Source organism: Eurosta solidaginis, chromosome 1 (genome assembly GCF_040869045.1).
Source record: "Eurosta solidaginis isolate ZX-2024a chromosome 1, ASM4086904v1, whole genome shotgun sequence".
Taxonomy (NCBI): Eukaryota; Metazoa; Arthropoda; class Insecta; order Diptera; family Tephritidae; genus Eurosta; species Eurosta solidaginis.
In genome coordinates this window covers 45015363-45040230 of record NC_090319.1, presented here as the reverse complement: position 1 = coordinate 45040230, position 24868 = coordinate 45015363, and the positions used below count along the sequence as shown (strand labels likewise).

The following is a 24868-nucleotide window of genomic DNA, read 5'->3' as shown; positions in this document are numbered from 1 at the left end:
TGTTCGTAGTTATAGGCTTATGTCGAAGCTCTCACTGTATCACAACTTTTTGAGATTATAGTAAATGATAAAATATACTTTGCAGTAAACGGCCTACTTTCGAACAATCAGCACGGATTCGTTTCAAAACGGTCCAATTTTAGTAACTTATCTATTTTTTCTGAATACCGCATTTCCGATTTTCATAATAGATTGCAAGTTGATACAATATACACTGACTTTCAAAGGTTTTCGACAAGGTTTCGCACCAGATACTCTTGGCTAAGCTTCTTGCATTGCGGTTTCATTCCACATTTTTGATGTGGATTGAGTCGTATCTTTCAAATAGACATTGTATTGTTGATATAGACAACGCCACGTCCCAGTCCTTCATTCCTTCCTCTGGGGTCCCGCAAGGAAGTGTTCTAGGGCCTCTATTTTCAATTTTATTTATAAATGATATCGGCTCATGCTTCACTTTTGCGGAATACTTGTTGTATGCAGACGATTTGAAAATATTCGCCACCATAAAAAGCACTCGTGACTCTGTACGGCTGCAATCAGACCTCCTTGATGTTGAAAACTGGTGTGGTTTAAATCGTCTTACCCTAAACATCAAAGTGTTTCCATGTAACTTTTTCGAAATCGGCTAATGTTCTACGGACTTCATATATTATTGCGGGCTGTGCCCTGGAATCCGTAGAGGAAATTAAAGACTTGGGTGTATTTTTTGACTCTAAATTTGGTTTCGCTAACCAAGTCAATTACGGTATTACTCGGTCTTATGCCATGCTAGCGTTCATTCGTAGAAATTGTTCTACTTTCACTCTCACACCCTCAAGTCTCTATATTGCTATTTTGTCAGATCGAGACTGGAGTATGCTGCTATAATTTGGAGAGCCTACCATACTGGTCCCTCTAATCGTATCGAGAGAGTTCAAAAAGTTATTTTTACGTTTTGGTCTCCATTCTTTGAATTTTTCTGATCCTTTACCATCATATGAATCGAGATGTCTTTTAATTGAACTAAATCGTGCTCGTGGCTTAATATCTGGAGCTGTAGATTGTCCATCGCTCCTGGGAAAATTTAGTTCAATGTTCCCTGCAGAAATTTGCGGCACTTTGAGACCTTTAAAATTAGTTTTGCAAGGACCAACTATGCGATAAACGCGCCTATTGCGAGGGATTGTACGGATATCAATTTTTTTTCAGTTCTTCAGATGTTGACTGCACTTCTTTGTATGTAACCCTAATTAGTCATTTAAGATCTTTCTACTCTTAATATTAGGCTAGTCTGTAAATTTAAAGACTCAAATAAACACAGTATAAGACGCTCTGTCACCACATTTGATAAACTTTTAGCATGATGTAATAATAAAGGTGATGTCAACAACATAACCTCACTTTTGCGGTAGCTCTATTTTCCAGTTTTATTTGTATTACATAAGTATTAAATTTTCATTGCTTAATTTTTTGTACAAAATTCCCCAAAAAATTTGTTTTCTGCTAAATGTTTTCTATATTCTTTTGGGGAACACCAAGTTACGTTAATATTTTTGGCTAAACAATTATAGTAGCGGCTTATATAATTATAACAGTACCGTAGATTGTAGTAGAACTCAAAGGCAATTCTGTATGACAGACAACCATGTAAAATATGCATGCCGAATTTGTCAGAATAAGGTAAAACGTCAACGTGTTGAGAACACATGAATATTCATTTCATTGTGGATAAAACAAGTGTGATATCTTATCCGTCAAATGACAGGATGTCCAAGATGTCTACTTTTTAGCATTTTGGCAACGTTTTGATAGGATGTTCAATATGGCGCCGCATACGGTCGCTTATCTGCAGCGGGTGTTAGAAAAAGATATAGGATGAGAGCACGATAGTCACTTTGAAAACAGGTGATCCATTCTATTTGTAATTTTTTACGTATATGCAGAAGTTATCACACTTGTCTTATCCACAATGATTCATTTAATAATTGAATTTTTAGAATGTATATTTCTGAAAAGAAAACGATAAATCAAAATTTATTTTTAACATCTTGACATAACTTTTTTGCGACTTACCCATTGCGTACATACATACGAGTGATGTATTTAAGGATTTTTTTACTACTAATTCAAATCAACTTCCAACTTGATGAGTGCTAACGAGATTCTCGTTAGTGCAACAAGGTTTTCAAGGTAACTTGTCATTATTATCACACAACACTTATGCAATTTTCCACACTTTTTAAGAATCATGAATATCTTATGCATAAACTTACAGATATGCGCTTATATAGTAGACGGTGCTTTTATTTTCGAAGTACATACTTTGAGGAGTGCTGTTCTTGCAACACTTGTGAATGTCAAGACTAAGTGGCAACCCTTAATCGAAGGTGTTACTTAGGTGTCATTATAATGCAGTGCATAAACCACGGTTATATGTAAATTTTGGACTTGTAAGTGAGTAGTATTTTTAAATGGTAGCAGTGGCGTAGCTAACTTGGGTGGCACCCGGTGCGGATTTTAGTGGTGTCACCTCATCGAAAGTAAAAAGCAATAAATTGTATATGATAAAGGTTATGGATCATTTATTAATTATAATATTGAAGAAATAAAAAAACACAATAATAACAATAATAACAATAATAACTAAAGGAATTGTTATACAATTGCTTTGACAGCTGCAAACTCAGCAATTACTTCATCGAAATTTATATTTTGTATTACCTCGTGTTCGATGTCTAATATACCAAGATTGCTAAGCCGCGATTGGGTCATTATTGTCCGCAAATATATATTTTTTTATTAATTTTAATTTACTGAAACTTCTCTAACATGAAGCTATGGACACGCAACCCGTCATGAACAATTCATAAGATTAGAAGAGATTCTGTAAAATCCCATTCTTATTCTTGATAGAATATTAAATAATTCATTCTGTATATCTGGTAAAAATATAATACTTTTGAAGCTTTATCTTCCTCCAATTTCATCACGTGTGTTCTTTCAAAACTACATCATACTTTGACAATAGTTTTACTAAATCCAAAAAATAGCCCTTATTTTTAGAGTCTTGTCCTTCATCATGTACTAGAAACGCCAAGTTTTTTTAGCCAGAAATAAAGTTATATCCAGTAATCTAGTCAAAAGATGCTTCCACTTCTGTTTTTCTATATCCATCAATTGCAAAGCTGCATCACCTATTGTTTTATTAAATTTTAGTCTCATTTCTAAACTTTTCCTTTTCTCAAGATTTTCTAGATGTTCATTTGAACATTCGTGGTCAGCTACTTTTGGTTTTATTTTTCACCACTTTTGAAATCCAGTCGTAAATGTTCCCGCATTGGTATTATTGGCCACAGCAAATAAACGACAGCAGAAACAATACATGCTATTGGAGCTGATAGAATAAACCATCCACGATCGTAGGATTTTTTCACCATTAGGCATAATTTTATAAAACCAATCTTTTGAGAGATGAGGAGCGTCACCTTTTATATTGGTTCCGTGTCTAGACACAGTAGCAAATGGTCCTTCTTTGTTTTGGAAATATTCACTCTCATTTTTTATTATTTCAATGCGCACATTGTAAACCATTATGACACATCATTTAATTGAGGAAATGGTTCATTGGTAGCAATAATAGTACTGCTACTATTATATTCAGCATCTTCTTCGTTTGTATTAATTAATTCTATACCGTCAATGTTGCTTCCTGAAGATGAGCTGATATTATCTAAATCATCACTTGCATTTGTATCAAGGTGAAAATAAATTTCTTTTGATGAACTTGGGCTGCCATCAGTTTTTGTAACATATTTAAAAATCGATCTAGACATACTCTGAGCTACATCCAATCTAGCCTGTTTGGCGTTCCTTTGCTGAAATCCACTTTTTCTTTTGGACGTATGCACTCCCCGGGGCATTTTTCAATTGGTGTTTATTTCTTACACTAAAACAAACAGCCAGTTGTTATGGTCTATAATGTGAGACTATTTTCCCATAAACTAGTTAAGCAATATAAAATTCAAATATAAAATTATCTTACCTGTAAAATATTCGATATGAATCAACCAATCTTTTAAATCTTCACAAAAAAATATTTTTTTTCTTTTTATTATCTATCACTACAGAATAATACACGTTTGACAATTCACGCCATTAAATCACAACACACTTCACGAAATAAATGAGAAATTTTGCAACTGAGACGTCAAAGATCGCGATTATGGGAAGGGAAATGCCCCATGACACACAGTGGCATTTTGCATGATGAGCGTCAGACTCTTTTGTGGGAATCGCCGATTTATACATAGAGCTAAGCTAGTGCTAGTGGGGGAATCCTAGAAAAAGAAATGTAAATCGAGACTGGAGTATGCTGCTATAATTTGGAGAGCCTACCATACTGGTCCCTCTAATCGTATCGAGAGAGTTCAAAAAGTTATTTTTACGTTTTGGTCTCCATTCTTTGAATTTTTCTGATCCTTTACCATCATATGAATCGAGATGTCTTTTAATTGAACTAAATCGTGCTCGTGGCTTAATATCTGGAGCTGTAGATTGTCCATCGCTCCTGGGAAAATTTAGTTCAATGTTCCCTGCAGAAATTTGCGGCACTTTGAGACCTTTAAAATTAGTTTTGCAAGGACCAACTATGCGATAAACGCGCCTATTGCGAGGGATTGTACGGATATCAATTTTTTTTCAGTTCTTCAGATGTTGACTGCACTTCTTTGTATGTAACCCTAATTAGTCATTTAAGATCTTTCTACTCTTAATATTAGGCTAGTCTGTAAATTTAAAGACTCAAATAAACACAGTATAAGACGCTCTGTCACCACATTTGATAAACTTTTAGCATGATGTAATAATAAAGGTGATGTCAACAACATAACCTCACTTTTGCGGTAGCTCTATTTTCCAGTTTTATTTGTATTACATAAGTATTAAATTTTCATTGCTTAATTTTTTGTACAAAATTCCCCAAAAAATTTGTTTTCTGCTAAATGTTTTCTATATTCTTTTGGGGAACACCAAGTTACGTTAATATTTTTGGCTAAACAATTATAGTAGCGGCTTATATAATTATAACATTCCTAAATGTATAGTAAAATCTATTCCGATCGTAGTAGAACTCAAAGGCTATTCTGTATGACAGATAACCATGTAAAATATGCATGCCGAATTTGTCAGAATAAGGTAAAACGTCAACGTGTTGAGAACACATGAATATTCATTTCATTGTGGATAAAAAAGTGTGATATCTTATCCGTCAAATGACAGGATGTCCAAGATGTCTACTTTTTGGCATTTTGGCAACGTTTTGACAGGATGTTCAATATGGCGCCGCATACGGTCGCTTATCTGCAGCGGGTGTTAGAAAGAGATATAGGATGAGAGCACGATAGTCACTTTGAAAATCAGGTGATCCATTCTATTAGTAATTTTGACGTATATGCAGAAGTTATCACACTTGTCTTATCCACATTGATTCATTTCATAATGGCTTTTAGAATGTATATTTCTGAAAAGAAAACAATAAATCAAAATTTATTTTTAACTTCTTGACATAACTTTTTTGCGACTTACCCATTACGTACATACATACGTGTGATGTATTTAAGGATTTTTTTACTACTAATTCAAATAAACTTCCAACTTGATGAGTGCTAACGAGATTCTCGTTAGTGCAACAAGGTTTTCAAGGTCACTTGTCATTATTATCACACAACACTTATGCAATTTTCCACACTTTTTAAGAATCATGAATATCTTATGCATAAACTTACAGATATGCGCTTACTACTATATACGGTGCTTTTATTTTCGAAGTACATACTTTGAGGAGTGGTGCTATTGCAACACTTGTGAATGCCAAGACTAAGTGGCAACCCTTAATCAAAGGTGTTACTTAGGTGTCATTATAATGCAGTGCATAAACCATGGACATATGTAAATTTTGGACTTGTAAGTGAGTAGTATTTGTAAATGGTAGCAGTGGCGTAGCTAACTTGGGTGGCACCCGGTGCGGAAGTTGGTGGTGTCACCTCATCGAAAGTAAAAAGCAATAAATTGTATATGATAAAGGTCATGGATCATTTATTAATTATAATATTGAAGAAATAACAAAACACAATAATAACTAAGACAGAAAAGGAACTGTTATACAATTGCTTTGAGAGCTGCAAACTCAGCAATTACTTCATCGAAATTTATATTTTGTATTACCAATATTGCTAAGCCGCGACTGGGTAATTGTTGCCCGCAAATAGTTTCTTATTAATTTTAATTTACTGAAACTTCTCTTACATGAAGCTATGGACAAGCAACCCGTCATGAACAATTCATAAGATTAGAAGAGATTCTGTAAAATCCCATTCTTATTCTTGATAGAACATTAAATAATTCATTCTGTATATCTGGTAAAAATATAATACTTTTGAAGCTTTATCTTCCTCCAATTTCATCACGTGTGTTCTTTCAAAACTACATCATACTTTGACAATAGTTTTACTAAATCCAAAAAATTGCCTTTATTTTAAGAGTCTTGTCCTTCATCATGTACATGAAACGCCAAGTTTTTTTTAGCCAGAAATAAAGTTATATCCAGTAATCTAGTCAAAAGATGCTTCCACTTCTGTTTTTCTATATCCATCAATTGCAAAGCTGCATCATCTATTGTTTTATTAAATTTTAGTCTCATTTCTAAAGTTTTCCTTTTCTCAAGATTTTCTAGATGTTCATTTGAACATTCGTGGTCAGCTACTTTTGGATTTATTTTACACCACTTTTTAAATCCACTCGTAAATGTCCACGCATTGGTATTATTGGCCACAGCAAATAAACGACAGCAGAAACAGTACAGGCTATTAGAGCTGATAGAATAAACCATCCATGACCGTAGGATTTTTTTTACCATTGGGCATAATTTTATAAAACCAATCTTTTGAGAGATGAGGAGCGTCACTTTTTATTTTGGTTCCGTGTCTAGAAACAGTAGCAAATGGTCCTTCTTTGTTTTGGAAATATTCACTCTCATTTTTTATTATTTCAATGCGCACATTGTAAACCATTATGACACATCATTTAATTGAGGAAATGGTTCATTGGTAGCAATAATAGTACTGCTACTATTATATTCAGCATCTTCTTCGTTTGTATTAATTAATTCTATACCGTCAATGTTGCTTCCTGAAGATGAGCTGATATTATCTAAATCATCACTTGCATTTGTATCAAGGTGAAAATAAATTTCTTTTGATGAACTTGGGCTGCCATCAGTTTTTGTAACATATTTAAAAATCGATCTAGACATACTCTGAGCTACATCCAATCTAGCCTGTTTGGCGTTCTTTTGCTTAAATCTACTTTTTCTTTTGGATATAGCAACTCCTCGGGGCATTTTTCAATTGGTGTTTATTTCTTAGACTAAAACAAAAAGCCAGTTGTTATGGTCTATAATGTGAGAGTATTTTCTCATAAACTAGTTAAGCAATATAAAATTTAATTATAAAATTATCTTACCAGTAAAATATTCGATATGAATCAACCAATCTTTTAAATCTTCACAAAAAAAAAAAAATATATATATTTTTTTCTTTTTATTATCTATCACTACAGAATAATACACGTTTAACAATTCACGCCATGAAAACACAACACACTTCACGAAACAAATGAGAAATTTTGCAACTGAGACGTCAAAGATCGCGAGTATGGGACGGTGAATCCCCCATGACACACAGTGGCATTTTGCATGATGAGCGTCAGACTCTTTTGCGGGAATCGCCGATTTACACATAGAGCTAAGCTAGAGCTAGTGGGGGAGTCCTAGAAAAAGAAATTGTTGTTTGTTGTTGAGACACCAGGTCGGTGTCACCCCAAAAAAGTTGACACCCGGTGCGGACCGCCCCCGCCACCCCTCTTTGCTAGGCCATTGAATGGTAGTAATTGAAATTGTTATTTATTGTAAATATGTCTTAAAGTGGTTAAAAGGGCTTGTTAACAATTGAAAAGCAGTAAAACATATGTTTGTCTAACTGTCTTATTAAAAAAGTCCAATTTTTTTATACAAAGATTGCCTCATTACACTTCAATGGCATAAGGTTTTCAACACTTTTGTAATATTGCATGTGCAACAACAGTTGTTTATATAGGAGTAGATATGCCAGCAGGTACCATCAGCGGTTCGTGTGCCCAGTTCGACCGAAACTAATTTGACTACTTGAGTTGGTTGATGGTTGTTTTTGAGAAATAATTGCAGGTAGAATAAGCAATTTTAAGTTGTAGTTAATGTTGCATTTTTATTTTTGCTACTGCTGGCTCTTACGTAAGTGTTTTAGTGTGGATGAAACAATGTGCGCCAATGTATGTCATACAAATTATCTTAAGTCATACTTCATGTTCATGTGCGTGTTTTGTAGATAAGTTTAAAAAAAATTTCTAAGTACACAAATTCTTAGGCGCGCCTATAACATTTCTTAATTATGTTAACACATCTTCACTTTTGAAGATATACTCAGCAAAGAGGTAAAAATGTTTATATTGCAATTTTTAAAAAGAAGGGAAGGGAAAGGAAAGAAAAGCGAAAAAGAAGGGAGAGGAATCAATTGTTATCGAAGTGTTAACCGTTTGTTATCGATTAGCTATCGGTGGCATATTGGTGTGTTAGCAATGAAGTATAAACGAATTTAAAAGAGGACTAAGTCCTGTAATTTATTTAATAATTTGGGAAAAAATTTTAACAACGTGACATCAGGACCGACAAGGCGATTATACCTTGTAAACTTCTTCAAAGCCTTTTCTCCCGCGAGTGGAATTTGAACCCGCAATCCTACGATGGTTGAATTGTTACAAACGCATTCAGCCACGTCATGCCTTAGTTGTTGTAAATTAATATTGTGACGAATATTAGTGACACTAAGTGATACTCACATCACTAATCTGAATCTAAGTAAATAAAGCCACAACAACAATAAAGCAAGCTGCCACACTTGTATGTACGTAAACAAATTAATCATTATGTCTACACATATGTCCATACAAGCAGCGAAGAGAAACTCACAAACACATGCATATATCTGAGATACTCCCAAAAGTAGGCAATCATCGGTGGAAGTATCACTCACATATACACGCGCATATGGCAATGCGAGAAGCTATAATAGTGCATCTGTAGTTATAGCTGGTGAGTTTATAGCTGGTAAACAAATAGTAAATTCTAGAAATATGCAAACGAGGAAACCGAAGAGTATAAAAGCAACACCAGCTGAGGCATGGCATTCAGTTTGATTTAAGTACGCTATCTGTTGAGAAGTAGAAGTGTTATTGTAGTCTAATAAAGACCATTTTGCATTATTGAATATTAGAGTTATTTATTCAACAGCTTAGTGATTCGAACGTTAGCAGAAGGTTGCAAATAAGCGGAATTGCACTAAATTCGTTACAATATTATTGAAGAGCATCTCTCTATGCAGTTTTTCACAAACTGAACTTTAAAACAATATATTTTTCACAAAAGTCATTTACCAATAAGTATTTTTCAAAGCAATATCGAAATAACATTTTATATATTTAAAAACGCTTTACAAATTATTGGTTTATGGTTAGGTTACGGATGAGTTATCGATTTTGTCGACGATTTATGGGTTATTTATCGATCGCGAAGTTATTTAATCGCTATAGGAAAGTTATCGAATCGCTATCGAAATATTATCGGTTAAGTATCGAAAAGCTATCGACTATTTCTCGAAATATTATCAATAAATTATTAAACATTTAGCGATTAAATCTCGAAAAGTTTTCGATTTACTATCGGTGGGTGACCAATTTGATATGGAACGTTATCGAATTGTTATCAGAAAGTTCCAGATTTTTTATCGAAATGTCACAGATTTTTTATCGATTAATTGTTCAAAAGTTATCGAAAATTCAATTCGAGCGGTTTAATAAAGAGTAGTAATCTATTTTTTATCGAAAAGTTAGCGATAAATTATGAAATATTTAGCGATTTGTTATCGAAAAATGATCTATTTCTATCGGCCTGCTACCAATTTGTTATCGAAAGTTATCGATTTGTTATTGGCGTTTTACCAACTTGATATCGAAAATATATAAATTTGTTATCAGTAAGTTCTATACTTGTTTTTGAAAAGTTAAGGTTTTGCTATCGATAGATTATTTAAAAGTTATCGATTTGTTTTCGGATATCACTAATTGGTTATCGGTGTGTTATAAGTTTTGTATCGAATTGATAGAACTTCAATATAAAATCGATGACACATCTGTTACCCGTCGCTGACGAGCCTATAAGAAACCAAAAAGAGCCGATAACTCGACTATAATTTCGCCGATAAATATGCCGATAATAAAACAATAATTTCTCGATATCGATTGTTGCTGATAAGGCGCCAACGAAGCTCGGTAATGATGTACATATACATATATGGTAGCGTGACAGTTTCATATAAGTCTAAATCGGGAGCCAAAAGACGCATGATTCCCATGGAACCATGCTCTTAATTAAAAATCGTAAATTAAAATGATGTTCTCAAAAAATCGAAAAATGCTCCTGGACCCCTCCGAAACCAGTGGTGGGATCCGTAATATCTTTATGCAGAGCATCTGCTTGCATTGGCGATCTCAGACCGCGCTTGCAAAAAAACTACCCTGTGTGGGTTCAGCATCGTTTTGTAGATCGAAACTGAGCTACTTTTTTCAGTGTGCAACCCAATCACCACATGAAAATGCTTAACTTCTTTTTGGAGAAAAACCCACCTCATAAAAAAAAAGAAAATAAAATTGCTTAGTTCTCATAAGTCAGGTGTACAGCTCCGTCCGACCGTCGCTGAGTTATTTCCTGGGGAGAATCGAGGAATATGAGAACAGGGCAATGGACTTGCTATGGACAAAAAAGGGTTGACTGCGAAGTCTTAAGGACCTTATGGTCATGCTTGGATAGGAAAGGCACCAGCTTCCTTCTCAAACTGAACAAATCTGCTGTGAGGGTACTTATGGGTGTCATCACAGGTAATTGTGCTCCGACGGTGGTGAATACCAAGAAGCTCCCTATACAGAAGTTGTCAGGATGAGGAGGAAGAGAAGTCAATCCAACACTTTCTCTGCCGATGTCTGGCGCTTCAAAGAAAAAAGTTCAGATTTCTGGGCTCACGGTTCTTCGACAGAGGTTGGGAAGGTGGACCTCTCGATTCTTCTTGGGTTCATCAGGGAAAGCAAGTGGTTCGCTGTGGACCATTAGGAGGTATTGGGGTTAAACGAATGTGCTGCCACCCAGCACTTACTGAGGGCACTCACAATGGACAAAAATGTCTCAGAGTGAAAGTGTGGGTAATACCCGCGCACGCCCTCTTAACCTAACCCAATCTCGTACTTATTCTGTGCCACCCTAATATGTATACTTGAGTGCTTTCAATATTCCACTCAAAAAATAGGAAAGTAAAAAAATTATAAATTTTTGAAAAGGAGGCGGACAAAATAAAAAAATTGCAGATAAAAAAAAAAACAAAAAAGGGTGTAAACCTCAAAAATAAATCACAAATTCACATTTATAAATATTTTTCATGTTTGTCCCATTTTTTACATTGAAGACTGGAAAATTTGATTTTGGAAAAAATATTTGCATTTCCTTTTTAGTCCAAGAGAAAAAAAATTCATATTTGTATATATTTAAATTTCATTGAAACGAAAAAAAGACGTCCGCCTTTAAATGGATCTCACCAATACAACAACAAAACGAAATTCAAATTTAAAACGTTTGCAAAAAACGCGCTCCACCAGCTTCGATGATGATGATCTTTTAAGCCACAATTCATCGAGTTCCTTCAATGCTATATTCGCTGCTGCCTCCGACGACACGGAATTACAATCGCCAGTTAGCGTGCGTGACATGATTAGGCGCTATGACACAGTCGCCAAATTGGGCAATAAAGATGCTAGTGCGCTTAGTTCACCATTACAACAAAAACAACAGCAATTGCAACAACAAAAACAACCAAAACATAATTTAGCTGCTATGAAATCGGCATATTTTGGTATGAATAAATTTGATACTCAATCAGCTACAACAACAACAAATCGATTTCCATTACGTCAATATGTGGCACGAACGCAAGAGGACATCACCGCCAACAACAAATCAATGCAAACACATCAACACAAAAAGGGCAATAGCCATAATACTCACAGTGGTGATCGCAACAATAACAATAAAAGTAAAAGCAACTGCAAGTTGAGCGATAATAGTTTTGTGATGCAGAAGAAAGCGGATTCCATTGTGGATGAGGATGATGATTACATGTTACGTGAACGACGTCATGCCTCATTGAGTGATAGCGAAAATATTTATGTAGCCGATCATACCAGGCGTACTTCGAGGTTGGTGAAAGACTTGGTGTAAAGTATTGTTGGTAATTGGTTTTTTTCTCTTAATGTATGCAAATTTCATGAAATGCGTAGATCGCCAATGCGCGATCTTAATGGCGTTTCAAGTAGCTTACAGGCGCTGCCAACAACTGATGTGAGTACTTCAGAAGCCACTGAAGGTATTGAAGAGGCTAATTTGCACCCAATGGAGACTTCTTATCAGAGTAAAACAACTATTGCTAAAACTGCTGCGGGTAAGTTGGAGACGACAGATGGGTGGAGGTTATGGATGTTGTTGGAACGTTAGACCCATTGGCATTTTGAAGCAATGTTTCCAAACCATGAGAGTGAAGTCACAAAAAATCCAAAGATGTTCTGTAACGCGAACCATTTCGCAATGCTTTGGTTTTGCGGTATGTTGGTTTCGCAAACCAAATTTCCGGTAACATAACCAGAACCAGAATCCATGTTACACAATATGTATCTTAATTCAAATTCATGAAACAAAATAAAAGGCGAGGCGTGAACAATTTTAAATGAAGGGATGATACCCTCCTGCCAAGAAACGCTACTTTGGACCGGGCTAACAATTGAAAAGTGAAGTCCTTTCTGGAAGAAAAAATATTTTGGTTCTACAAGCTCTCGTCATAACTGACCAGATGATTGGCCCGGAATCTTGGACGGTGTCGATAAATGGCTCTTAGAGTGTTTGAGAGCAAATTTCTCCGGAAGATTTATCGTTTTGTCCTACGGCATGAATGTTGGCGAGACTTATTAAGAAATGTCGGTTAATCGCCATGTAATTAAATGATGCTACATTACGAATGCTATAAACCTGCCATTAGATTTACGTCAACCGCAAATTTAGGCCACCCGATCACTATAGCGCCTTTCAGGCGGAGATCACTGGCATTGATGATGAGGTGGATATCTCTGCGCGGTTGTTTCCAAACCTACTTTAAATTGGCGAGGACGACCCAACCTAACCCTTCCTTTCAATTGAAGCGCATTTGACTATTTTAATAGTTGAGTAGCTGGGGCTGGCGGATACAGGATAGCTGATGAGCGGCAGTTGAGCTATGGCCGTGAAGTGATAGTCGACTGAGCAGCGCAATACAAACGAATGTAAGCTGACTTGAGACATACCAGTTAAAGCAATTGAGTGGCAGCAGAGATTTCTAGGCAACCGTTGGTTAGTTGCGATATGTGCTGTCTAGCAAAGGCGCAAAGTAACCAATGATGGATCTAAGGTGACTCAATTGGTGCGCTGGTGCCAGAGAGAATGTCAGAATGTGGGGTCGTGGTGTTGGTTGGTTGATTGCTGTGCTGCCTAGCCGACGTAACCGGGCCCAAGTAGCGCTCTAGGTGCCATTTTTATACACTTTCTCTTGGAACCAATAAGTTATCATGTGTATTAACCTGTTATACAGTGAGCTTTTTTACGCCAACCATTTTGTTAGTTCAATAAACCTGTTGATGACATTTATGGAGCATTTTGATACCTCTCTTAAATCGTACAGCACAAAACCGCACAGAGTTCGGTACCTGATGTTAGACAGAGCTCGACACTCGTAGAGGAAATAAGAGACCGTTTCCTTATATCCTTTTGGCTCAACCTCGTACACTATTCGTTGAAGGTTATTCCCATTCTTTCTGTGTGGGCCAAATGGCCAGTATCCTGTGATTATAGCTGTCATCCTACATATTTTTTTCCTAGACAATTTTAGTAAATTCTCTGTTTTTCTCATGCTTGTAGTCATGCCAAACTGTTTTGATGATCCTACATGAGTCTGTAGAGTACCAATTTTGAAAAGCAGTCGGTCGATGTACCGCGACTGCTTGTCTAATGAAGCACCGGCCTTCGCCTGCTTATCCGGTACCCATGTGAGGGAATGATCGCTGAGTTGCTGCATTGCGCAAAGACAAATTTCTTCATTACAATACCCAACAGAGCCAATAGCAATACATTATTTTTTTTTATCTCTCTCAACTACAAATAGCACTTCGTTTGGAGTTTATATTCTGATATTTGCTCCGCTCTCAAACACGAAGTAGCTTGTAGCAGAGCATAATAAATGCTATCACTTTTTTGTGTCACGGCTCTGCTTTATGCTCTATACATATTCAAAGACGGAGCAGAAGCAAAGCATATCTTTCGCTGGTTTTTTTATACCCCGCGATAGGTATGCCTGTCGTAAGAAGCAATTAGAATACCAAACTGATTTAAGGGGTTGTGTAGCGCAATTTTTTCAAGGGATTGCCAGCGTAATTTATAGTTTCTCCAACCCAATTGTCAAGCTCGATTGCTGTTTCTTAAACAGCCGAGACTCTGGCGACCCTAAGTTCCTAATGGATCTAGGGGATGGGAGGGCGGTAAGGCCTCGAAGGTTACATGTGGTCATAATGAATCGTTCCCGAGTTGGTCGGGCTAGTACCTTAGTGGTGCTTGCGACCGGAACGTATCGTATCTATTTCCGACAAATGATCATCAACATTGATAACACTCCCTACAACCTTTGGGAGTGTGCTTATCGCTACAATAACAACAACAGCGACTGGTTTTTAATATATACTATAAATAATCTTTCCCATTCTAGGTGTCCGCATCATTATCGATATATTTTTCGATCAAGAACATCAGCCTGTCTCTGCAACGGATGTAGTAGGTAGTCGCGTTGAAACTGATATACCACAAAGTCGTATTCTCAATGAATTTCAACAACAAGCAGCTGCTGCGGAATTGACCAACTAAATGTCGAACGCCGAAGTCGGGCTGTCAGAAGAAAGCTTTTTTGCTTCAATAAATTTGACACATTCGTTAATTGCCCAAGTGACAGAAATATTATCTGTTCCATCTTTACTAAGGTGATAAAACCCTATTACCATTCATTACTTAATACATATATTTTGATCTGTTTTAAATCGCCAAGCTTTTTTGTATTTCATATAATTGCGTGTTTTAAATTTATTTTTTACACTTTTAGCTAATTCAATTCAATTTTAGTTTTAACGAAAAATATTTTGTACCAAATAAAATAACTAAATTGTTATTTAAACACAGATCGATTAGATCTTGAAAATGACATTCATATGTATTATAAATGCTTACAAAATAAAAAAATGCAAAACTGCAAAACTGTATGTGGAGAGCAATCGTGGAAGCTAAATTTCTTAAACAACAGAAACGAATGCCACAACTAATCTAGACTTGGACTTGAATTGACTCAAGATTATACTATAGCAAATCATCAGTATGAAGGAATATGCAGTTTTCCAAAATCCAATTGACTTAAACATTTTGAGAACTAAGTTTTTAAGTTCAGGGGACGTCTTGTGAGAATTGCGCCTCCTACGTCCGTCATAAGGTGTTAAACTTTACAATTTCGGTTGGAGCAATTCGGGAAAGGTAAGCGGTATGTTCGGAATGGGGATAGCTTATTGTACAGTGTTTGCATTTGTTACTCCAGAGTAGCAGTAGCATCGAAAAATGTGCTCTGCCACTGCTCCCGCACTAAACATGAACAGAGCATAGAGCAGAGCCTTGCCATAAGAATTTGATGGCAATGCTTAGGCTTTACGCCATGTTTGCGAGCGAAGCAAATAGCAGAATAAAAGCTCCGAATGTTATACTTTTTAAAGTGGAGCAATAGTAAAACAATGAATTTAATTCTATTTCTCAGCCGTAAAACACAACGTACTCGTAGCTCATAGCGGAGCCTAAGAAATGTTATCACTTCGTATGTTACGTCTCTCCTCTTTGCTCTGTTCATGGTCAGAGCCGGAACAATATCTAAAAAAAAATCTTTATATTAGAATAGCATTTTAAATCACTGGTCTGGAAGATCTTGTAGCAATTTTCTAATGGCATTTTTACTTCCCTTTGAAAGCATCACTTTTTAAGTATTACTAGTCATTATAACTTTAAGTATATTGACCTTGACTAAAGTATATGAATCGTATAAATAGAAGTCCAACAATTTCGGGAGATTGGGCAATGATACACCATTTCCACCGAAGATCCTGGGTTCACGCCCAAGGTAAAGCAACATAAAAATTTTAGAAATAAGGTTTTTCAATTAGAATAATATTTTTCTAAGCGGGGCCTCCCCTCGGCAGTGTTTGGCATACTCCGAGTGTATTTCTGCCATGAAAAGCTCTCAATGAAAGCTGATCTGCCTTGCAGATGCTGTTCGGAGTCGGCATAAAACAAAGTAGGTCCCGTCCCGCAAATTTGTAGGAAAAATTAAAAAGGAGCACGATGCAAATTGGAAGAGTAGCTCGGTCTAAAATCTCTTCGCATGTTATCGCGCCTTACATTTATTTTTTTATCGTATTGGATCTCGACCAATACAATTTGGTGCGTGTGTTCTGTAGATTGAAATGTAGTAAAATGTGGAAGCTAAATTTCTTAAACAACAGAAACGAATGCCACAACTAATCTAGACTTGGACTTGAATTGATTCAAGATTATACTATAGCAAATCATCAGTATGAAGGAATATGCAGTTTTCCAAAATCCAATTGACTTAAACATTTCGAGAACTAAGTTTTTAAGTTCATGGGACGTCTTGTGAGAATTGCGCCTCCTACGTCCGTCATAAGGTGTTAAACTTTACAATTTCGGTTGGGGCAATTCGGGAAAGGTAAGCGGTATGTTCGGAATGGGGATAGCTTATTGTACAGTGTTTGCATTTGTTACTCCAGAGTAGCAGTAGCATCGAAAAATGTGCTCTGCCACTGCTCCCGCACTAAACATGAACAGAGCATAGAGCAGAGCCTTGACATAAGAATTTGATGGCACATTTGATGTGGACAAGATAGCAATGCCTTCAGCCCTCCCCGTCCCTCCTCTCCATAAGAACCGTTATTATACTTCGTTATAACTCTGAGCCTATTTGAGCACTGGTATATGGGACATATAGATTTCCTTGTTCGTCCGTGGAAAGTATTTTTTAATCCGATTGTGTGACAGGCGTAGCTCAATTTAGGAACGAAAACTCCTTGAAAACTTACAAAAATCGCGGTTAAACCTTTTACATTGTTTTGATGTTCAAGTATTTTCGCATTCACTCTATCGATGAGCTAGTGCTCATAGAAAACACTACCTGATTCATTCAGCGGAGTGGAGTCTTCTTGTTTCTTTAGCTTTCATAAGTGGGTTACACAAAAAGGATATGGAAGTGGTCATCCTTCAGAGATTAAAAAAATTGCGTATGAATACGCACAGCCAAAGAATATCTTTTAAACCGTAGCACATTTTATATTTGCGTGAATGAGTTCATAATTAATTTTTCTTCGGTATTCACAGTCGCTTAAACCTAGGGGTCCGTAAATCTTCCGACCAGTTTTTCTCTTCACCAATTTTCAATTGCCTTACCAGTCCAAAGTATGGTCAGACATTTAAAGCAATCTGAAATTTTATTACGAGCCGCCAGTATAAGTTTTTGACTTACAAATACCCCATGGACTCAGTAACAGCCATCTCAATATGATGTACAAACTCCACCTGTACAGCAAGGCGGAAATGTTTAACGTTGAATAACGAAACTAAATGCTGAACAAACGGCTCCGTCTGTACCACGATTGAGGGGGCATCTTTGTCAATTGAGAGCTAAAAGCAGCCAAAATTATGTTTTTATCCCCCTAAAGTCTCAATAATTCCGTTCGATGAGCCTCATGAACTTAATGAATGTTTCTTCAACCTTTTCTTGACAAAGACCAATTCATCTACGCAAATAAGAGCAGAGCACCACTAGTTAAAGACAGTGGGTTTCGTTTTAGTCCAATGAGTTTGCTGGTAAAACTGCCAAAGCTATATTATTTTTATACTCAGTTGAGCAGAGCTCACAGAGTATATTAACTTTGGTTGGATAACTGTTGGTTGTACAGGTATAAAGGAATCGAGATAGATATAGACTTCCATATATCAAAATCATCAGTATCGAAAAAAATTTGATGAAGCCATGTCCGTCCGTCCGTCCGTCCGTCTGTCCGTTAACACGATAACTTGAGTAAATTTTGAGGTATCTTAACGAAATTTGGTATGTAGGTTCCTGGGCACTCATCTCAGATCGCTATTTAAAATGAACGATATCGGACTATAACCACGCCCACTTTTTCGATATCGAAAATTTCGAAAAATCGGAAAAGTGCGATAGTTCATTACCAAAGAAGGATACAGCGATGAAACTTGCTAGGTGGGTTGACCGTATGACGCAGAATAGAAAATAAGTAAAGTTTTGGACAATGGGCGTGGCACCGCCCTCTTTTAAAAGAAGGTAATTTAGAAGTTTTGCAAGCTGTAATTTGGCAGTCGTTGAAGATATCATGATGAAATTTGGCAGGAACGTTACTTGTATTACTATATGTATGCTTAATAAAAATTAGCAAAATCGGAGAACGAACACGCCCACTTTATAAAAAAAAATTTTTTTAAAGTGAAATTTTTACAAAAAATTTAATATCTTTACAGTATATAAGTAAATTATGTCAACATTCAACTCCAGTAATGATATGGTGCAACAAAATATAAAAACAAAAGAAAATTTCTATGATACATTTAATGCCATAAGTCGAACAAATATTTACCAATCCTTGTGAAATTTGGTAGGCGCTTAGATTCTAGGACAATAAATCTTTTCTGTGAAAAAGGGCGAAGTCGTTTGAAGCCACGCCCAGTTTTTATACACAGTAGATCGTCTGTCCTTCCGCTCGGCCGTTAACACAATAACTTGAGCAAAAATGGATATATCTTTACTAAACTCAGTTCACATAATTATCTGAACACACTGTATTCGTATAAAAAATGGCCGAAATCCGTTAAAGACCAGGCCCACTTTTTCGATTTCGAAAATTACGAAAAATGAAAAAAATGCCATAATTCTATACCAAATACGAAAAAAAGGGATGAAACATGGTAATTGCATTGGTTTATTGACGCAAAATATAACTTTAGAAAAAAACTTTGTAAAATGGGTGTGACACCTACCATATTAAGTAGAAGGAAATGAAAAAGTCCTGCAGGGCGAAATCGAAAGCCTTTGGAATCATGGCAGGAATACTGTTCGTTGTATTACATATATAAATAAATTAGCGATACCCGACAGATGATGTTCTGGGTCACCCTGGTCCACATTTTGGTCGAAATCTCGAAAACGCCTTCACATATACAACTACCACAACTCCCTTTTAAAATTCTTATTAATACCTTTAATTTGACACCCATATTGTACAAACACATTATAGAGTCACCCCTGGTCCACCTTTATGGCGATATATCGAAAAGGCGTCCACCTATAGAACTAAGGCCCACTCCCTTTTAAAATACTCATTATCACCTTTCGTTTGACACTCATAATGTACAAACGCATTCTAGAGTCAAACCTGGTCCACCTTTATAACGATATCCCGAAAAGGCGTCCACCTATAGAACTAAGGCCCACTCCCTTTTAAAATACTCATTAACGCCTTTCATTTGATACCCATATCGTACAAACAAATTCTAGAGTCATCCCTGGTCCACCTTTATATCGATATTTTGAAAAGCCGTCCACCCATAGAACTAAGGCCCACTGCCTTTTAAAATACTCATTAACACCTTTCGTTTGATACCGCATTCTAGAGTCATCCCTGGTCCACCTTTATGGCGATATCTCGAAAAGGCGTCCACCTATAGAACTAAGGCCCACTCCCTTTTAAAGTACTCATTAACACCTTTCATTTGATACCCATATCGTATAAACAAATTCTAGTGTGACCCCTGGTCCACCTTTATGGCGATATCTCGAAAAGGCGACCACCTATAGAACTAAGGCCCACTCCCTTTTAAAATACTCATTAACACCTTTTATTTGATACCCATATCGTACAAACAAATTCTAGAGTCATCCCTGGTCCACCTTTATGGCGATATCTCGAACTAAGGCCCACTCCCTTTTAAAACACTCATTAACACCCTTCATTTGATACCCATATCTTACAAACAAATTCTAGTGTGACCCCTGGTCCACCTTTATGGCGATATCTCGAAAATGCGACCACCTATAGAACTAAGGCCCACTCCCTTTTAAAATACACTTTAACACCTTTCATTTGATACCCATATCGTACAAACAAATTCTACAGTCACCCCTGGTCCACCTTTATGGCGATATCTCGAAAAGGCGTCCACCTATAGAACTGAGCCCAACGCCCTTTTAAAAAACTCATTAACCCCTTTCTTTTCATACCCGTATCGTACAAACAAATTCTAGAGTCACCCCTGGTCCACCTTTATGGCGATATCTCGAAAAGGCCCACCTATAGAACTAAGGCCCCCTCCCTTTTAAAATACTCATTAACACCTTCCATTTGATACCCATATCGTACAAACAACACATTCCAGGGTTACCCTAGGTTCATTTTCCTACATGATGATTTTCCCTTATTTTGTCTCCATAGCTCTCAACTGAGTAGCTACACCCGAACTTAGCCTTCCTTACTTGTTACTACTAGGCCTGGAAGTACAGCGACCTTTGCGCAGATCTATTGTGCATGACCTTTCAGCTTAATTTTGTATCTGGAGGCTTTTGATTTATCTAAGTACCTATTCCGGCTTTTTACTCCATATCACATAGGTATTAATAGTCACACCACCTAGATGGGAGAGTCTCTGCCAAACCAGAGCGATGCATTCGCATGGAATGTGAAACGGGTTTTCAACATCCAGCTCACAGGAACGACAAATTTGGGTATGGGATAGATTTAACTTACTTAGGTGATATCGTACACCACACCATCCCGTATGGTACTCAGTGAGAGTTCTTAGGTCCTCCCTACTTGTATTAATGAGTTTGGCTGATATTTTCGTTGCCAGAAGTATATATAGTTTGGCCTGTCTTTGCCCTAGGCAGTTAATCCGACGTTGCTAGGTAATCTGCATGTTCATTACCTTAATGTCCCTGATATCCAGGAACCCATCCTAACAAAACTTTGTTTTTGGCTCCTACGTCAATAATGATTTCAGTCATCCACTAGCTTAGATGTAACTGTGTAGGTTTGCAAGGCACGCAGGTCCGCATCGCTGTCCTAAATAATGTAGATGCCAAATACTAATTTAACTTAGAAAATCTGCCGGTTTAGACTTACAACTTCAGCTCATTTATATCGATTTTTTGCTTAGTTTAACGACTTATTGTATTTACTTCCTAAGCCTTAATTGTTAGATTATTTGATAATCAATTGTTACATAAATCAAGTACATCCATCGAAATGTAGGTAAAATCAAGTAGATAATGTAGCACGATTAGTAGGTACAACAAACAAACAACAAATATGTAACTACAACTGTTGAATAAGAAAAAAAAATATCAGCCAATATGTTGCAAGTTGCATAATGCAGCCACATACAGATTTCATTCACCATGTCACGAAATGTTGCGCTCAAAATCATGTGTGAAAGTGAAAATTTTCATTATAAAATCAAAAAAGCTAATCTAAAGCTTAAAAGCTTATGCACTTCAATCGCCTCCCCCCCCTACGTAAGTGCAAGACGATTGCATCTTGTTTCTGAGTTTCTAAATTTGTTTGAATTTGAAACACTTAATTATTTAAAATCCAAATGTCCTGCTGACTGAGGACAGCGTTGTGGAGGGGGAACTATACAAATATAATCGCTTTAATATTAGGAAATTAAGTTGTTCTCTTTCAGTTTATAGTTATAAGTTCATGTTTGATAATTATGAGTTTTGAGCGAAAACATAAAAAACGTGCCAACCAATATTGATTTTTTTATGAAATATTAGTTCCAACTTAATGTGTAACTTTTATCCAATCATCTTGTGAGTCAGCATTCCATTGGTTCGAAATATTTGTCGTAGTTTAAATTGACGGACGGCATGCCTGCAGTGTTTTAGATGTGCGCACAATCCGAGGACCAAACTTCGACTAGGATCACTATCCCGTCGTAGCCAAAATGCGTGCCCGCCTCTGCTAGGTTAAACGCTAGGAACCAAGACAGGACCGGGGAAGGCTAAAACGCCACATACTGCTTCTGATTTCGCCCACTTAACTCATCTACCTGCTCTCTGAGAGCACAAGTCAACCCGACTGAATGCGAGAGCAGTGGGAGCATATCTCAAAGGCACTTCTTACCGCCGTCGAGGAAAAAGGAAAAACAGCTGTTACCAAGAAAAATGCCTCGCAATTTTACAAACAAACTTCTGCGGCAGACGGATGGTCCGTATCAAGCTCCTGTTGAAACAAAAACAGCGAACTTGTAACCGATATCAAGATAGTACTTAGATTATGGAGACATAGATGTGCCGCCTAGGGATAATGAACCCGATCCCGCAATCGATGATGACGGAATTAATGTGCCCCACACACTGATTATGACAATTTAAGAATAACGAAAACCAGATTAAACATCAACAAGGCCGCGGTCGCTGATGGATTGTCTGCGGTGCTATTCAAATGTGGCGGCGAGGGTTTGGTAAGACGAGTGCATCAGCTTCTTTGAAAAATATAATCACACGAGTGTATGGCTGACGATTGGAATATAAGTGTTATTTGCTTAGTCCACAAGAAAGCGGATCATGTAAATTGCGCTACAAGGACTTATCCTTCTTAATACCGCATATATAGTTCTGTCAAGCGCATTGTGCGAAAGATTGACACACATCACCTCTTTATCCTATTTAAAGCCGCCTTCGTCAGCACGAAAAGGACCTACTATATGTCGCTTTGTCTTAGTTTGGTTTCCCCGCAAAACTTATACGGCTGTGCAAATTGACGTTGAGCAACACCATCAGCTTAGTAAGAATTGGGAAGAACCTCTGCGAGCCGTTCGAAACGTTTAGAGGTTTCAGACAAGGTGATCCCCCATAGCGCGATTACTTTAATTTGATTCTGGAGAAAATTATACTAGCTGTAGAACGTAAGCGCTCTGGAACAATATTCTATAAAAGCGTGCAATTACTGGCATATGCTGATGGCATTGATATCATCGCGCCACCCGTGCCGTTAGTTCCTCTTACTCCAAACTGGAAAAAGAAGTGGAAAAGATGGGTTTGATGGTGAATTACAACAAAACGAAGTACCTGCTGTCATCAAGCACAGAGTCAGTGCATTTGCGGCTTGGAAACCATGCCACTGTTGGCTCAAATACCAACACCAGCTATGACATCCAGCAAAGAATCAATCTTGCCAATAAATACTACTTTGGACTAGGAAGGTAATTGAAAAGTAAAGTCCTCATCTCGAAAAACTTAATTCATGATATATGATACAGAAACATGGACCATGACAACATCAGATGAGGCAGTTCTGGTAGTGTTCGAGAGAAAAGTCTTTTGAAATATTTACAGATCTCAACGCCTTAGCGATGGCGAGGATCGAAGAAGTTTTAATGATGAGGTATATGAACTCTTTCTAGGAGGGTGGGGCCGTGTGTAGAAGTCCACGAAAGTGGGGAAAGCTTCTGACCGCCATTCACCTGGGAATGGCCAGAGCGATTCTTTTGCATGCGGTTCAAGCAGCTCACTACTGCCGGTCGCTTGCGGCCAAGTATCCTCTGGGTAGCCGCTAAACACCCGTTTAGCGGTGAGCTAATGTGAGAAGGCGACAACCTGGCTAGGCCACTCTGACATAATCGGTTTAAGGGCTAGCCGGGGGAGATTTCATCGGCAGCGTCTGTACACCTCTAGGTGCGGCTGCAAGCGGGCGTCTGTCTTGGAGCAAGCGGCTCGCTATATAAACGTGCCAAGTAATATTTTCACCCCCGCTGAGCGGGTTGTGCGCTGGGCTTGGGACCCGCCACGTAAAACCATAATCCAATGAAATATAACAACAAGCCTCGGATAAATACACTCTCTATTGATGCCGACCATGGCAAACGTTTGAAGGACAATGAATTGAGGGCATGCACCTGGAACGTCCGCTCCCTGAATGGGATTGGTGCAGATGCCCGGCTGGTTGATGTCCTCGTCAAAGCAAAATCTGACATCACCGCCATCCAAGAAATGCGTTGGACGAAGCAAGGAAGAAAGAAGATCAAAAATTGTGACATATATTGGAGTGGCCATGCGAATAAGCGCAGTTTCGGCGTCGGATTCGTGGTGGGAGAGAGACTTTGTCGCCAAGTGCTGGCGTTCACGCCTGTGGACGAGCCTCTCGCCGCTATTCGAATAAAAGCAAAATTTTTTAATACATCATTCATCTGCGCCCATGCGCCGACAGAGGAGAAAGACGATGAGGTGAAAGACACTTTTTATGAACAATTAGAACGCACATACGAGCGCTGCCCCCGTCATGATATAAAAGTCGTGCTTGGCGACTTTAACGCCAGGGTGGGCAAAGAAGGTGTTTTTGGCCCTACAGTCGGAAAGTTCAGCCTACACAATGAAACTTCTCCTAACGGACTGAGGCTGATTGACTTTGCCGGTGCTCGAAACATGGTCATAACAAGCACGAGGTTCATGCATAAAAAGATACATCAAGCTACATGGCTGTCTCCTGATCGAAATACTCGCAA

The 24868-nt window shown here is 37.5% G+C and overlaps 1 protein-coding gene and 2 pseudogenes across 1 annotated transcript; 1 reads left to right on the top strand and 2 right to left on the bottom strand.

The window, feature by feature from the left end:
* Window positions 1-2835: 2835 nt before the first annotated feature.
* On the bottom strand, window positions 2836-3573 carry LOC137236508 (uncharacterized; annotated as a pseudogene).
* Window positions 3574-6309: 2736 nt separating this feature from the next.
* On the bottom strand, window positions 6310-7049 carry LOC137236505 (uncharacterized; annotated as a pseudogene).
* Window positions 7050-11548: 4499 nt separating this feature from the next.
* On the top strand, window positions 11549-15217 carry LOC137238107 (uncharacterized). The gene is made up of 3 exons (XM_067762766.1): window positions 11549-12369; window positions 12451-12611; window positions 14955-15217. The coding sequence occupies exons 1-3, from the start codon at window positions 11702-11704 to the stop codon at window positions 15107-15109; spliced, it is 984 nt and encodes a 327-aa protein (XP_067618867.1). The 5' UTR covers window positions 11549-11701; the 3' UTR covers window positions 15110-15217.
* The last annotated feature ends 9651 nt before the right edge of the window (window positions 15218-24868 follow it).

Coding starts and splice junctions, on each gene's coding strand:
- LOC137238107 (XM_067762766.1), top strand. CDS start 11,702: ATGGATCTCACCAATACAACAACAAAACGAAATTCAAATTTAAAACGT. Junction 12,370..12,450: donor CATACCAGGCGTACTTCGAG/GTTGGTGAAAGA, acceptor TGAAATGCGTAG/ATCGCCAATGCGCGATCTTA. Junction 12,612..14,954: donor TATTGCTAAAACTGCTGCGG/GTAAGTTGGAGA, acceptor TTCCCATTCTAG/GTGTCCGCATCATTATCGAT.